The sequence below is a fragment of the Varanus komodoensis genome, unplaced genomic scaffold (genome assembly GCF_004798865.1).
Source record: "Varanus komodoensis strain SLA01 unplaced genomic scaffold, ASM479886v1 scaffold48, whole genome shotgun sequence".
Taxonomy (NCBI): Eukaryota; Metazoa; Chordata; class Lepidosauria; order Squamata; family Varanidae; genus Varanus; species Varanus komodoensis.
In genome coordinates, this window is record NW_025336059.1 from 3,210,145 (window position 1) to 3,226,665 (window position 16,521).

Here is a 16,521-nt window from a genome sequence, read left to right on the forward strand (position 1 = left end):
CTCATCTAGAATACTATGTTCCGTTCCAGGCACCAAGATTTAAGAAAGATGCAGAAAAAAGATGCAGAGGAGGGCAACAAAAATGATCAAGTGTTTGGAAACACCGCCTTATGAGGAAAGACTGAGAGAACTGGGCATGTTCAGAGCCTTGAGAAGAGAAGGCTGAGCAGGGGAACGTGATATCATTCTGAAAGTATCTGAAAGGCTCTCACAAAGAGGAAGGTCAAGATCTGTTCTCACTGATATCAGAGTGTATGACACAGAATAATCAACTCAAGTTGTGACAACCCAGGTTCAGGCTAGATATCAGGAAAATTTTCCTCACTGTCAGAGCTGGTGGAACCAGTTGCTTGGAGAGGTTGTGGGCTCTCCCATACTGGAGACTTTCAAAAAGAAGCTGGGCAGCCATCTGAGTGCGATGGTATAAACTCGTATCCTGCAACAGTAAGGGGGTCAGACCCAATGGACCTTTTGGCTCCATCCAACTCTACAATTCTATGAACTCTGAAATAAAAAACTGTTGCCTGAGTTTTATTTTTCCTCTTCCCTCCCAATTCCCTTTCCTTTTGTGTTGAGCCTTTTAGGTTATTACCCTATGGGCAGGAACTATCTTATTAGCCACCTTTCTGCTATGGAATTAAAATGCAGCAAATAAATAACCTAAAAGAATCCTGCCAGATGAGATTTTTAATTTCCTTGGTCATCCTGGCTGAAATTTATGCCAAGTGGAAGAGCCGATTCTAAGGGCAGTAAAAGAAGAGACGATGACCACACAAAACAACTGGTGTTCAAGAGAGTAGGCTGGATTCGGTGTGCTTCATTATTCCACCCTGCCCCCCCCCCCACTGTTCCAGTTTATCAATAAAACATTTTATTGCTTTTAGCTCAAGAGATGACCTCGGCTTAGTGGAACGCTGTCTCTTTTGCCTGACCTTGGAGAGTTCCACAGCCACATTGCTAACTGTCTCCCCAGCTCTGGGAGTATGGAGATCCTTTGCAGATGGAAAGCAAAGAGAGGAACAGGATGTGGATCTGGGAAGCATGGAATTTGGAACCAGGGGCAGAATTCAGCATCTTAAGAAACATAGCTTTCTTTTTTTTTCGTTTAAAAAGGGAAGTTTCTAGCCCTCAAGGCTATGAAGATCCCCTTAAGAGTGTGGCATGGAGAAAACTGGAGGCTGGTGGTATAGAAGAGAAATAGGAAGTTTTACAGTACTGGAAATGGAAGAGCTTCATTTCCTAGTTCTCTCCACGTGTGGGCACCCAGCAGAAGCAACACTACGCAAAATAAGCTCAGATATGCAAATTATATGTATTCAGTTGCAAAAATCCAGCATTTCTGTATGGTGGGGCTTGGATTCCATAACAATATCGTACATGTTTTTATTTATTTATTAATTAAAAGCTTTTGTATGCCGTCCTATTATATAAGATCTCAGGACGGCTATCTTAGGTAATGTTACCTTAGGTAATGGAGAGCCCCCTAATTCCATTTTAGTAAAACATGGTATATTTACAAGAGCTGAGCCAGGGGTGCCATAGGTAGAACATTTTGGATAGTTGTAAGTCAGAGACGACTTAACTGCACACAACAACAACAACAATGCGTGGTTTAATTCTCCTCACTATTCCTCTGTAACAGCCCCAGATTCACATAAAGTACACAGAGAGACAGTGAAGCCCTCTTAATACCATAATGCGGCGATGCTTCCATGCTCCTGGGAGCACCCAGTTCCCTTCCCTTCCCTTCCCGTGCAACACTACTTCGTCCTGGCACATAAACTCGCACTCATGTGCACCCTCCTGGCTTCCCCATCTTCTCCTCAGGTCCAGCACCAGCACACTTCCTGAGCGGCAACTCTTTGAAAGAAAGAACCCGAAAGTGTTAACGGTGATTGGTGAAATGGCACAGCAGATTGCTACAATAAATAATTTACTGATATTTATAAATATTCAAATCAGCAGGCTTCAGAAATTGAAAGGGGGGGGGAACCGGCGAGTGAGCGCGCACATGCAAGAGCGCGAGGATGGGGTGGGGGGAACCTGACATTAATTCCGTGACTCCAAATTCATTTGAGGACTGTTTCTCATTTCGAAAAATATGCAATCTTTCGGCCTCAGAAAAAGGGTGCTGCATGGGAGGGGGGTGAAGGAAGGAGTTTCCACAGGAGGCATTTTGAGCTGTCTGCCAATCCTACACCTGTGGCCTAGTAACCTTGAACTGACAAGCCACTGGGGAGCCCGTGTCGGCTTGTGTTACCAAGGGGCTTGTGCTTGCTTGCACCGGATTCCAGACGAGGAGTCTGGGCTAGAGGTGGCTGCAATCTGTAATGTTCACTTCTATTGGGGGGGGGGGGGCGCCAGGGTGCGCATGTCTGCCACCCTGAAGACAAGCTCAAGCATGCGTTCAGTCTCCGAACTGCCCGAGGAAAGCAGACACGGGCGGTTCTATTCAGGCATGCGGAATCTGGGACTGGAGCAACCCAGGGAGAAGGGGGCCATCCGTGGTGCTGGTCCTGAGGGCTGGCTGCCACCCCCAGGGGCAGAGGCGGTGTGCTGGGGGGCATGAGCGGGAGGGCGGTGTTGCATTCAGGTCCTGCTTGCGGTTTCCCCGTGGGCAGCTGGCTGCCCATTATCTGACCAAATGCTGGTTCAGATGGACCCTGGGTCCGAGCCAACAAAGGGCTTCTTATATTTTTAAGAATATAAAAATATATTCTCCCCTCAAGCCCATGTGGGATTCCTCTCCAGCCTTTGAAAGCTCCCCCAGTGACCATGTCCCCTTTCCCTGGCCCAGCCCCCCAACTGAAGGGCGTCCTCCTGGCATTTTGCCACTTCTCCATTCCAAAAGTTGGAGATGTGCTTCCGGAGGCTTGGCTACCAGCAGTGAGAGCTTTAAGTGAAAACAGAGTGGTATTTTGGGTCCCCACCACTTTGCCTTTGACCCCAACCCCCAGCGGCACGCAGCCCATGGGGGCACCTCCAAAATGGAATTTGACACTTCGGCTGAAGTGCCCCGGGAACTAGATATAGCGAGAGGCTCAGGAGGTCTCCAGGAGATGCACAACCTTTGCACAACAAGAGATGCTGCGTTGCACAAGGTAGAGAGCTAAACTAGGACTGGGAAATCCCTGGCTCAAATTCACACTTGGCCATGCAGCTCACCTTGAGGAACTTGGTCTCCTTCTTAGGCCTGACTTACCTCCCTTGCTGTTGTGAGAGATAACAAAACAAGGGGAACAACAACGTACTTGGGTGGGATCAAAATACAATATCTACAGAAAAACACGTGAACTCCATCCCACTGCTACCTAGCTCTCGTCAGATCCAAACTCCAAAACTTCTGTTTCCCTGGCAGTGCAGCAGGAGTTTCTATGAAGACAAGGTGTGAAGGTCTCAGAATTGCCCATTTTCCCACTGAGAAGCAATCTGAGGACTAGACTTTGAATCTCCTGGTCTCAAGCACGCTAGTTGTGCTTCTGGATGTGCCAATGCAGAGAAGGAGCTGCTGAAGGGTTCCACACATGCACGTCGAACCCCATTTCAGAGCTTGCCTGGAATCCCAGTACAAGGTCATGCATTTTTGTCATGACATTGGCTGGTGGTCCTGCGCCAGAAATGAAGTGCTAGGACGGTGGTGGTTTCCTTTGACCAAATTCTGAAAATGTCTGGATCACTAGCAGAATTGGTGGGAAGTGCAAGTGTATTTGGGGAAGGATAGAGGTGACAGCTTTACTAACTGTTTTTAAGATCTAATCGGCTTTCAAGGGAGATTTGAGCCTAGAGGGAGGAAGGCCTCCAACAGACTGCATATGTAATTTAATGGCAAAAGGAAGGGATTCTGGGAAACTTAGAGGCCTGCCTCCAGAATCGCTTGCTCTCTCTCTCTCTCTCTCTGTCTCATTTACAGGAGAGGCCCAACGGCTTTTGAGCCTTGCCTGAAGCCCAATTAGGAGTAATTGATAGAATTGTTTCTAGCCTGCACTCCTTGCCCCATACAGCTCATACAGCAAGATTGCTTACAGTAGGGAATTCTGGGGAGTTAAATCTTAGGCTCTGCTTTTACCTGTAGGAAGGGACAGTGCAAGCAGCAAAGGAGCAATCGGCGCAGTGCCTTTCCGTTTCCACCTTCACCAGCACAACAGGGGTGAAATAAAGCTCTCCTGGGAGGTCCTGTCCTCCATTCTCTTCCAAATGGTTTGCAATTGTCGCCCTGGTGGGAAGCAACCCTGCACAGGGTCCCTTAATGGTTTAGCAAAGTTACTCCTGAGCCTTACCCTTGTTGACAAGATGTTTGGTGGACTCACCCGATAGGTGGCCTGCCACCGAGCTCCCCCTGCACACCCGGCAACCAGGGCCCCAAAGCTCCCCATCGGTAAACATCAGGATCTGGCATGGGGTGAGCTTCCCACAGGATGAATAATAGTTTTTCTAATGCACGGGCAGCCTGTCAGCTCCCTTACTCCCAATGTTTTATGAGCTTAACTGAACGGCTCTGAACTCCCTGGTAAGAAATAAAGTTATCCCTCAGCGTCCCTTCTAAACATTTCACTCAGAGCAAACGGTGTTTAAGAAAAATGAGGACATATTTCTTCTTAAGGATGCAGTATCCCCCTTCAGAGGCCTAATTTATGCCATATATCAACTGGCCAAGGGAGAAGGAGAGCGGCAGGCAGGCCGCACTGGGAGCCCAGCTGGCCCAAACACAGAGACTGCACTTACTTGGAACGGTGGCTGGATGGCACGGGCTGGAACCGGATGGGTGCTGGGCAAACAACCTGGCGGATTGCATGCCTGGCACCATTGGTGGGGTCCAACGGGCATGCAGGTGGGGATGCGGGGACCCCGGGTGGAAGCGGGTCACCATGGCGCAACTACGGTTGGAAATGGGCAAAGTCGGCCTACTTCAGCCAGAGGGATGCTGAAGGATCCTACAACCCAAGCACCAGGGTCGCCTAAACTGCAAGACCAAAACTCTTGGTCTTGGCTCACCGCGACCTTCTGCCACGTTAGTGGAACTCCTGTGCCTCACACACGCCTCGCGCAAGACTAAAGCACAGTGGATCTCCAGCGCTAAGTCGCACAACTATTCTTAGACCTGCGTATAAAGAGATGCCACAACCACGGGTCGGCAAAGAACTGCAGTTTGCTTAGCCCCAGAGAGCCCTTCTGCAGAGCCCACGGAAGGGGTGCTGCTTAGTGGCTTCCAAGGGTTTCTCATCCTTTCTTCCAGTTTGGATAAGGAGGGAGGCCACCATTTAACCCATTCTGGATTCCTTGCAAGAAGAAAGAAAGTAGGATATAAATGTTTCATGAGCAAAGCAAGCAAGCAATAACCAAGTCCCAATCCTATTTAAAAAAACACCGAAGTGGAAAGGTCTCCTTCCACTGATACAACTGTTGCCATCCTTAGAAAATTCACCACTACTTAATCTCCACATCCACAATGGGTTTTATAACATTGTTCTATGCATGTTTATTCAGAAGTTGGCCTTGCTGTGTCCAAGGGCCTTTAGTCCCAGGGAGACAGACACAGACAAGCCCCATGTAGGAGTCATGTCAAGACTAAAAGTGGGGAGAAGGGGCAAAAACCCATCCCTTCAATGGCTGTTCTTCCCTGGCTGAGTGGGGAGACACTGGGGAGGGTCCTGCTTGCATTTGCTGGAACACAAGCACAATTCGAGAGAGACTGGGAAGCTGGGCAGGGACATAAGCAGGCAAGGTTTGCGCAGGGCGTCTGCCACCTAGATATCTGAATAAGATGTTTGCTACTCAGACACGAAGATCAGCAGCTGAAGCCAGAGGAGGGACGGTATGTGAGTAGATAGAAGAGAGAGGGCCCTTTTGGTGGTAGCATCACTCCCACTGTCGTTTGAAAGATGGCTGTTGGTCCTTCCACTCTGCGTGAATCTGGTTTTATGATGTTGCACGAGTTGTCTTCCTTGCTGCTATTTTTGTCCGGGTTTTATTCTGGGGCTTTTTTTTAAGCTTGGTTTAGTTATTGAGTGGTTTAAAAGTACCACAAAATAAATGAATCAATACATAAAATAAGTCATACTAGGCTTCTTAGACCTGTCACGACATCTTCCAGTTCTAGACCTTGTTAAATAATTAACCTTGCTGTTGAAGCTCCTCCCACTGCCTACCTGCACTTATACAAATAGCATTTCTTTCCAAACTAGCAACTGGAGCAGGAGAAGTTCTGTTTCTGCTCGCTGCCTCAAAACAGGTTTCATTTTGTAAAACAACAACAGCAACAACAATGGGGAGAAAGGGTAAATTAAGATTAAGGCATCTCTACCCATCAGTATTGCTGTCTTCCTTCCCACCACAGTATCTTCTGCCTTCCTCTGTTTATTATAATTTTTTAAAAAGACGTGTTAAAAGGTTTACTATCCAAAACGAGTCTAAGTGGTCTCACTTTTAGGCTAAGTAACTCCATAAATCAGGCAGAAGTGTTAACGTCTACACAGCAACCCAAGCCATCAATCTGGGCCCATTTTTACAAGGGAAAACAAGGGTTGCCGTGGGTTTGGGGTGGGGAGAGAGACAGCAATAGGGGAGAAGGAGGACCAGGCAGACGCAGTCTAGCTTGGCCCTGGAAGGCTAGCCAGGAACCCGGGCGTTACTGCCTTGGGAAACCAGTGTGAAGTAGCAGGCTTCCCATGGCTGCCTTCCTAAATGTAGAGGCTCTGAAACTGTTCTAGGAAAGAGCTTTGCCCTGCGGACTCTCCCTGAACAAAATGGGCAACCTGTCACCTGTGGCTAATTCACCGTCATCCCCCCTCCCTCCGCCCCCCCCCCCAAGAATGGCAAGCTGTCATCTGTTCCCGAGTTGGACGCCACACAGAGCTCTGCAAAGAAGGCCATCTTGCTTGTGAGACAACTCCCCTGGGGAGAGCGCAGGGATCCCTTAAGAGGCGGCGGCGGCGGCGGCTCATTTGTGTTGGCTTTTCTCGATGTTTTCCTGGATATCTGGGCACAGCGTTTCTGCCCTCCCACCCATCCTGCCACCTTCCAGAAAGAACAGGATTCTCAGGGACGTTCCTGCACGATGCTGTTGTTAACTTCAATCACACGTGCGTAAGTATAATTATGCTTAGCATTTCTGTTGCATTAGTTATCTCTCTAAACTCAAACAAGGTGCCGTAGTACTGTTAGCCCCAAATTACAGGCAGGAAGGCAAAGGCTGAATCTCTTTTAGGGACTTCGGGAAGGTCATCTCTTGACAACATTTGAGGAAAAAACACGGTTCGTGGACACTTACCCCTTTATGCTAGATTCTCACAGACTGCAACAGCAAACTGTACGGGAACTTGGCAACAGTTAAGACATGGAAGAAGGAAGTATTGAAATGCATTTTGGTGCATCTTTCCCTCCTTCATACATGCTCACTGAACACACATGCGGAAAATGCGGAGCACCTGCTCATGTGCATCAAGCTAGGCTGGTGCATGTGCACAAACAGCTATGCAATCATGGGACCCTACTTGTCTATGGCGGAGTGGGCAACATTAGAGGGTCCAGGGACCACCCCCTCTCCCAAGAGAAGCCCTATACACATTCAGTGATCCAGAACTGTAGGGCAACAGAGGAACCACGCTTACAGACATCCATAATTGATGCCAATCCACCAACAAAATGCGTCAGGTGCACCCCCTTTAAATCAAATCGCTTTCAATTTGCCCTACTCACAACAAACACATGCAATGGAATGATCCATTCACAGGCAAGTGCACATGAGTTGCACATCCATCGGAAGTCTCCATGCGCAGGCCGAAATCACCATGCAGTCCCTAAAGCGGTTGAGCCTAGCTGGACCCTACGAAGAGACCCAGCCAGTGAGACAACCCGCATCCACCGCCTTTAGGAGATCTCTTCTCTCTCCCCGTGCGCACCACCCCACTCTGCCAGCCCCAAACATGTGGGGATCCCGAAAGTATCTTTTTGGCGTGCCGGTCCCAGTGGTGCGCATTTGTGCAGGGCAGGGGGATGTCGCTCTCTCTCTCTCTCTCTCTCTCTCTCTCTCTCGTGCGCGCTCTCTCCTTCCCTGCTCTCATCTTTTCATGAACTCTATTTCTCTTTCCTTTCTGAAAACAAGTGAGCTGTAAATACTGTTTAACCTTCTCCCCCCTTCCCCCCTCCCCTCCGCACTATAAAAACACAAATATGCCATAACTCAGCGGGCCTAGCCGCCGCGCCTGCAACATGCCCTGCTCCAGGCCTCTCAGGAAGGTCATAACAAACGACTTTCCGATTCAGTGCTCCTGAAATAATTTTGTGTATTAAAACCTGAATCTGCACTTTCTGGACCGAAAGCCTCTCTTAATTATGGCAGGGCGTCCTTGGGGTGGACAGTGATCCTTCACTACGGCACCGCTAACCAACCGGAGAGGAGGCGAGCGAGCTGCCCCCCCAGCTGAAAACACCGCCGTCACCCCCACCTTTTCCCCCCCCGCCCGCTCCCCCCTCAGCCCCCCAATCAACCCCCCCCCCCCCCTCCCCCCCTCCCTCCCTCCCTCTCACCCCCCCCGCCTTCCCTTTGCCCAATCTGTTTTCAAAGTGTGTCTGTCCTTTATTAAATTGTTTTCTTTTCCACATTATCAGTTGCCATGGAGACCTCATCTCTCGGATTATTTGAATTTCATTATATCTATTGATTTGGGAGCATTTCATCTTTTTTATTGTTTTTCTGTCAATTTTCAAAACGAATAACCATCTAATTTGCGTCAGTGCTGATTATGTTTGTCCCTCAATAGAGGTCGGCAGCTGCGTCGAGGAAACAAATCAATGGGAAACCATCATAAACCTCCCCGCACGATCCCCAGGATGTGTGGGTGACATTCCACACTGGCGGGAGACACTCATCACATCTCAACTTCTTTCTTTTTGCCCTCTCTTTCCTTTTCTTTAAAAAAAACCCTTCTGAACTTCTGGCTTGCAAAAGGTTTTACTGTTTATTTCTGACATATCCCAGTTTGGAGAAAGACATGTGTTTGGGGAGACTCTTCTGAAAAGCTCATGGTGGGGGGAAGCCTGGAGAAACAACTCATCCTTTCTTAATAATAATGATAATACTAATACTAATACTAATAATAATGCTAAAAAAAAGTTTAAGTTAAAAACAGAGGGAAATTAGGGAAAGAAGGGAGAAGAGAGTAAAGAGCAATTTGCAAATTGCTTACTATGTTTTTTTAATAATTTATGCAATTTTAAGCATTTACGTATAAATTTTTTAATAAGCCACCCTGGAGCAAAATGGCCATTAACATCCTAACGTCCTTCTGCCCGATGGACTTGTGTGCAGGATCAATTTTCTAGAGTACTTCCCTCTTTTTTATGACATGATAAAACCCTTTTAAAGCAACTTACACAAATATGGAATTTTTTCTCCCACCTCCCCACCCAGGTTGCTGTTCCCCTTTTATAGCAGCCTCCACTTATCTGCTAGGAAGAGTGCATGTGCGTGTACACAAGTGTGCATGCAGGAGTGTGTGTGTGTGTTATATGTGCGTGCACAAGCACACGCAACGGGGAGGGCAGCTGGCAGTAAGACAGACCCAACCCTAACTGGAACGGACCTCGCTGTCCTTCTAACAAGGGCATAAACTTTCATTAGCGATGCACACAGTCAAAGGCAATTTAGGGAAACGTGCAGTAGAGAAAAAGAAAACCTCAGCAATTTTTTTTACATACTGTGGCTCCTTGCCTTCATCTGGGGGGGTCTCTATCCTTGAGCAAAGCTGGGTGGCCAAAGTGACTCCCACTAGCCATGGAGAAGGAAGAAATATTGGGGAAGGGACGCGGGAGGAGAAAAGTGGTGCTGGGAAGCAGGGCTGGAGAGGGGAGGACTGTCTTCCACCAATGGATGCAGTTCTCTGCTTGTGCAGCTCCATCCATCTGGAAGCCCTCGGGCAGATTCAGGAGAAAACAGTCAATATTCGTTTTCTCTGGGAGCGCAGTGGCCCCGAGCATCTCGCAGAAGGGAAGGTTCTTCCCTGAAACAGAAAGTGCCTTCTACATGCTGCTGCATCTACAGACGGTCTCTGTCCCTGGTCTCGTGGGGGGGTGTTCCTTGATGCAGTGGAAGTGTGGGGGCAGAACACCCCACCGCCCTATAAGCATGCAGGCTCATATGCAGGCCTGGACAAATGTGTTTCGTGGGGGTTTTAAACCCACGCGGTGTTAGCACTTTGAAAACCAAAGAAGGCTTCCTCCATTTGGTGCCCTCCAGATACCTGGAGGGCAAAAGGTAGCAGAAAGCCGAGTATAAAGCAAGCACTTAGAAATTGGGTAAAATTACAATCCACCATCCATATTCTCTCATTAGTCTCCATCAAATGCCTTCTGTCTGGACAAATCTGCAAGAACAGGCGCCACCGCCATAATCACCCGACCCTGCTCCACAGGACCAAGGCTGTGCCAACTTTGCCAGCCTGCAAACACCAAGAGGACCAGAAGCTGCTTTGCCAAACACTTCATCTCATCAGCCATCTCACCGTGTTGTCACGTTCACACATTCCTTGTTTAAAGAAACACATTTCCTCACAGTGTATTTAATCTAGAAATTGTCCTGAAGATTCCCTCTGCTATCGATCTGAGAATGGGTGGAAAAAGCTGCCCAATCCAAGCAAGCAGGGCACGCATTCCTCCAAGTACTATGGGAGGGGATGTTGTTCCTGTCAAGGTCCATGTTCTCTCAGTTAGAACTCCTGGGTCCCCCTCCCTCACATGGGCAGGGCAGAGACAAAAGTGGGTGGAGCCATGGCAAAGATGGGTGGAGTTTCAGAACTGCCTATCGACTTTGCTCCATGTGCAATAAGAGGAAAATGAAAGCATTTTCATACCTGCTCCTTGGCTCCCCAATTCCATGAGCTGTGCTTGTAGTTGGAGGAACACAGTGCAGCGGAAGTCGATAATATCAACGATTTGGAATGGTCCCAATGACAGGACACGGCTCTGGGAGAGCTGGAGAGATGGACTGGGAGGCCTTGAGTTCCACATTTGACCCTCAGATGAGAGGTCCCTCATCCCTAATTCTCCCACATATTACAGGACATGGGTCAGGGGTGCAGAACAGCTTTCAGCTCAAGAGGCACATTCCATTCTGGAGATGCTCTCAGGGGTCATATTCTACTGTACTCAGAGGCAAAGGGTTGGGCCCAACAGACCCAAAATAGCAGCCTATTAAGGGCCAGTCGCAAAACATTTCAGCCTTTTAGAATAGGGGAGAAAATGAACAGAAGACAGGAGTCAGGGAAAGGCACATGGCCACTGCTGAACCCTGGAGAGCTGGACCATGACCCTTGGCTCCTGGCTCCAGACTCTGCATCCTTGAGGGAGGCAGCCCCAGGTGCCCTGGGACTTTGCTTCGCTGAACTGCGGAGCAGGCAGGAGTGCAGGCCTAGCTCGACGCCATGGCTAATGTCATGCGGGGAGAACGCGTCCCATGCAAACCCCAGTGGCAAGAGGCAGGGGTGGTTTCCAGAGGTGGCATCCAAAGTGTCTAACCCTGAGGGGGGATTCAGGGGGTCACCAGGCCTCCCAGTCTTTTATCTTCTCAGCCCCCTCCCAAGCTCTCATCCCCGATGGCATGGATTTGGGCCCATTTCGATCAGCTGCTCCGAGGAGGTCAGCCAAAGTTGAACGTTTTCAAATCGTTTATATCCTTTGACTTTGCTGCCTATCTATAGCTGGGGGGCTAAAAATAGCCCAGCCTGACGTGGAGGTGACTTCAGCTCAACGGGTTGCCAAGAGAACTTGTGGGCACCTTTGGCAGCTGTGGAGGACTGTGAATACCAGCAAAGATCATCCTGTGAAGTAAAATGGAGCAGCCTGCATTTGAATGGATCATTCATGCTCACTCTCTCTCTCTCTCTCTCTCTCACACACACACACACACCTAAAATGGGTTCAATTCCAGATTATTCTTCCCTTTATTTACCAGGATATTTCCTGGAAATAATCAAGGGGTGAGAGTTACATGCTACTGACCAACTGAATGTTCTAGAAAGCCACCTGAAGGAGAGAGAAAGAAGAGGGCCAGCGAAGTCTGACTGATCAGTAGCACAGGGCAACCTTCTGGATTAGGCATCCTGGCTGCTCCAGACTAGCTGGCCCTGCAGGCCTGCATTTAGGAGATTTACCTGTAGCCACCTGTGAGGCCATGCATGTGCAGTGTCAGAAAGGATGAGGGCACAGAAAAGAGATATAGGCAGCCTCTGGAAAGGGACTAGCAGGCAAGCTGTGGAGGCAGAAGCTGACACAGCTTGCAAGTGAAGGGCCAACATGTTAGTGGGAAAGCCAGAAGTGTGGGCAGAAGTCCAGGGTTTGGAGGCCATGCTCTTAAAACAACATGCGAAGTCCTGTTACCCTGTCCTTGATGGTTTAGCAATCATATTTGGCCAAGTCAAGGATAGGTGAGGAAGCCCCACAGTCTGAAATTGCTAGAGGGTAGGAATAACTGAGGCTTTCCATGGAGAAGCCTGTAAAGACATTTGGCAACCTAAGAGCATGAAGATCCTGGAAGAGCTCTCTGGGATCAGGCCGATGTAATCCGACATTCTGTTCACATGGTGGGCAAAGACTTGCCCCACTAGGAAGCCCACGAGTCGGCAGGAATGCAACAACGTCCTCCTGACCATGTTCCCCAGCAGCGGGTCCACAACACCAGGCTGCCTCTGATCCTGGAGGCAGCTTATGGCTATCGGGACTAGGAGTCACTGACTGCCTTCCTTCCTTCCTGAATTTGTCTAATGACCTCTTGAAATGGTCCAAGCTGGTGTCCATCTCTGCATCTCACAGTAGTTTTACTCGGTGCTGCAGGAACATGTTTTGTCTTTGCTCCGTCCTGAGTCTCCTGGCCACCATTACCATTGGGCAAACTGTAACTCACCCTACTTTATCCAACTAGAACAGAGAAATCACCGTAGTTGCGATCATGAGGTGCTGGAGAAGGTGACCCATTCAGGAGCACCCTGTATATGCAGAGAAATACCCTCACCTGCCGGTCAACGACATGCCTACAGAAAATATGTGAAATTGCTGGAGAGGAGGAAGAGGGGCAGGGGGGAGAGAGAGGAATAATCCTCCCATCAACTTCCTCCTTTCACTTGCTGGGTTTTTTTTTTTTTTTTGCCTTAACTGTCATTAAAATAACAAGTTTCTGTTCCAGTCTAAACATTCCCACATTGTATAAAGGGTTATGTTACACCAGAGTCACCATTGGGCCCAGTGTTTGCACAGAAACCTCGCGGCAGGTCCCCCCTCCTGACAAAGTGACTTATTAAAGTTTAAACAGTAATTAACAGAACAATAAAAATAAAGGGATGTTTGGGGAGTCGTAGAGCACACAGGGTTTTTTGGCAATCCCAGCAAAAAAAAAAAAAAAAAAAAGTGTTGTTGTTGTTTGTTGTTCCCAATGCCCTGAGCTGGCAGAAAAAAGGAAGTGCGGCGGGGAGGCGAGAAACCAAAGGGCAAGAGGAGCCCGGGCTGATGGAGAGAAAGTCCAAGTGTGCGGTTGGCTGCCCAGGTAAAATGCAAAGGCGTGTGTGCCTGTGGGGGGATCTTTCATGCAGACTGGGCAGTACTGCCGATGCAAGGCAGCCGGAGGGAGCACAGCTGGTGGCGATGGATGGCGCCCCTCTGGATGTGGCTCTCCCAGGACCCGCCTGGATGAGCGTGGACCGGTGCCAGAGAGGGTCTCAAGGCCTCCTGAGGGCATCTCCCATGCTCCACAACAATTATGGGGCAGAGACTGGGCGCAATCTGGCTGCCCCAGCTGCTAACTGGGGTGCGGGGTGAAATGGAGCAAAAGGCTTTGAAGGGGGAGGAGGTCCGCTGAGCTCGGGATGCCTCCTCCCAGGCCAGTCGAGCAGCCTTTAGAAAAAAGGGCTGCAGCCAAAGCTATCTAGTGCCATTTGCAGAACCAAACACGGCCAGGGGTGTTCCTGCTACCTGAACATGCAGCGCATGAGAAAGCAACACAGCCAGGGCGAGTCCTCCACCCCCAGCGACAGCCACTGGGGGCTGGGATTGTTGGGGAGCTGCCAAGGCCCGCACCCTGGCAGGGTGCCCGGCACTCCTCTCCAGAGTTCCCCAGCTCAGCGTGGGCACAAGGAAACCTCCCGATGTTTTGGCCTTCGGCTCCCAGCATTCCTGACCACCGTCCAGGTTCAGGCTCCAGAGCATCTGGAGATCTACCGCCGCCTGCCCCTGGTGTTGATCTCGTCACCTGCACGCTGAGGCCAGAGCAATGGGAAGAGACGGTTGCTTTCACCTGCCCCTTCTTCTGGGCCTCTGGACAGACTGGCAGGATGGCAACCAACAGGGACAACCAAAAGAGCCAAGCGGTAAGGCTGACCGTGGGCAGAGGGAGAAGTGTTACCTGTTCAGGGTGCCCATATGCAAGGGGAAGCTTTCAAGGCAGGGGGAAGGGGGAGCCTGTGGTGGGAGGGGCATAGCCAACCAAGGTTCAGTTTGGATGCCAGGAAGCACGTCCTCACAGTTAGGACCCCAAGGGTATGGAATGGGCTTCCAGGGGAGGTGGCTGAGGCCCCATCGGTGCAGGTGTTCAAGGATAGGCTAGACATGCACGTGGTAGGCATGTCGTGAGCGGAGCCGGCTAGAGCCGGGGGTCAGACTAGATGGCCAGGGAGACCCCTTCTGACTCTGTTTCTGTGCAGCCACTTGACCTGAGTTTCTGTGCTCTTGCCGTAAGCACTGTCCCCTTCTTCAAAGGGATCTTAAGGTGTAGCAAACAGAGAGTGGAAGATCTCCTTGGATTATACAGTGGTATGAATCCAGTGACAGTAGAACCTAGAAAGTCTTTAAAAGGTGCTACTGTTTCCCAGAAACCTTCACGCACATCCTGGAAGTGCCTGCACGCCTCTGTACCCTCTCTTCCTCCCAGAAGGAATCAAGGGAATTATCCAGGCTGGCAAGGCAAAAAGGGGCTTGTTTTCCAGCTTCCATTTTGTAAATAGGTCATCAGCTACAATGGAGGGGGAGGAGGGAGGAGAAAAACAGTAATTAAGCCTCGGAAAGTCTCGCTGCTCATTTGAAAAGGCTGCGTTGGAGTGTGAAAGGGAACCAGAAACTTTGATGGTGAGCAGACCCGAAAGATTTCTGCCAGCGTCTGTCTCAAGGCTCCATTCACATGAACAAAGGGAGGCAAGCGTTTAGCATACGGGATGCTGCCTTATACCAAGCCAGGCCCAGGCCCACCTACCCCTGTACTGCTGACACAGACTAGCAGCAGCTGCCAGCGGTTCTTTGGGTTTGGGGCAGGAATTGTCAGTGCCACCTGGGGATGCCAGGGACTGAGCCGGGATCTTTTGGCATGTAATGCATGCACTCTACCTCTGAGCCAAGATCCCAGGCCAACAGATATTCCCAGGTATTCCCGTTATAGCCATTTAGAAAGAAATGTGAAAACTAGCTGGGCCAAACTCTGGACGTGCGCACCGAGACCACAAAATACAGGCAGTACCAGAAGGTCCAGTGCAGCCTTCAAATAGCTTCAACTCCTCTCATGACTGCTTTCGAAAAAGGACTTTGGTATTTAGGAACCCTGGAAAGTGGGGTGAAGAGGATCTTACAACTGCTACGGTTTTGACACAGAGAGGCAGACTTGTCTTGTGGGACATACTTTGATTTCCCCCTCCTAGAAGCCTGAACTGGAACCTTGTGCAAAAGCCATAAAAGCATAATTGAAGGATTCTGAAGCCAAGAATCTGTGTTCCGAGTACCAGAAGTAAATGGGCCTCACAAGCCTTCCACTCAAAATCCACTTCTGGTTATTCCACCTTTTCTCCATTTTGGTAGAACAATTTAGGACGGAGGTATGTGCATGCCGTTTTTGTTATTGTTACTGTTCAACAATGGGAGTCAGAAATCCGTTCTGATCCTTTGCAAATCATCGAAATATCTACCAGGTGATTCTGTTCTACCTTCCCCCTACAACTGTTCTAGCGAACAAACAGTGAGACACGGCTCGGATGAAGATCTACTGCCACAAGGTATCAGTGAGCAAAGGTGGGCAACTCTTCGGATTCTTTGGACTTCAACTCCGAGAAGCACCTGCCAACATGGCCAGTGGTCAAGAAGTCTCAAGCATCTGGAGGTCTAATATTTGCCCATCTCAGCCTTCCAATGGGAACACAGATACTCACACAGGTGCAGATTTCGACCTAAGGCCTTTGGCCATAGGGAGGGGAGAGTGAAAGAGTTTAACAACATAGCCATAGGCGAACAAGTCAACAAAATGTCTATTGGCCCAACAGAATGCATATATCCAACATTAACAGGCTGACATTTCTTAAAAGATGAGGAGATAAAGAGACATTAGCCTTTCAGATCGGCAAAACAATAAATACAATACAGTAGAACCCCCATATCTGCTGTCTCAGTTACCGTGGTTTCACTCAACTGAGGTTCACTGTCAGCCCTGGGGGTTAGAGGTGCAGGGTCTCCATGAAGGTGGAAAAACCACGAATATTTCTAGTGAAAAACTGTGAATAT

The 16,521-nt window shown here is 49.4% G+C and overlaps 1 protein-coding gene across 6 annotated transcripts in view; it reads right to left on the reverse strand.

The window, feature by feature from the left end:
• CASZ1 (castor zinc finger 1) overlaps nucleotides 1-16,521 on the reverse strand; it is a 115,621-nt gene that overhangs the window by 64,749 nt on the left and 34,351 nt on the right. Inside the window, exon 1 of one of the 6 annotated variants that reach the window (XM_044445265.1) lies at nucleotides 10,848-10,904. The exons of the other annotated variants lie outside the window; for them this stretch is intronic. Coding sequence (XP_044301200.1) covers nucleotides 10,848-10,872 — 25 coding nt within the window. The 5' untranslated portion in view covers nucleotides 10,873-10,904. Of the gene's footprint in view, nucleotides 1-10,847; nucleotides 10,905-16,521 lie in introns of those variants that run through there. 6 annotated transcript variants of the gene reach the window in all.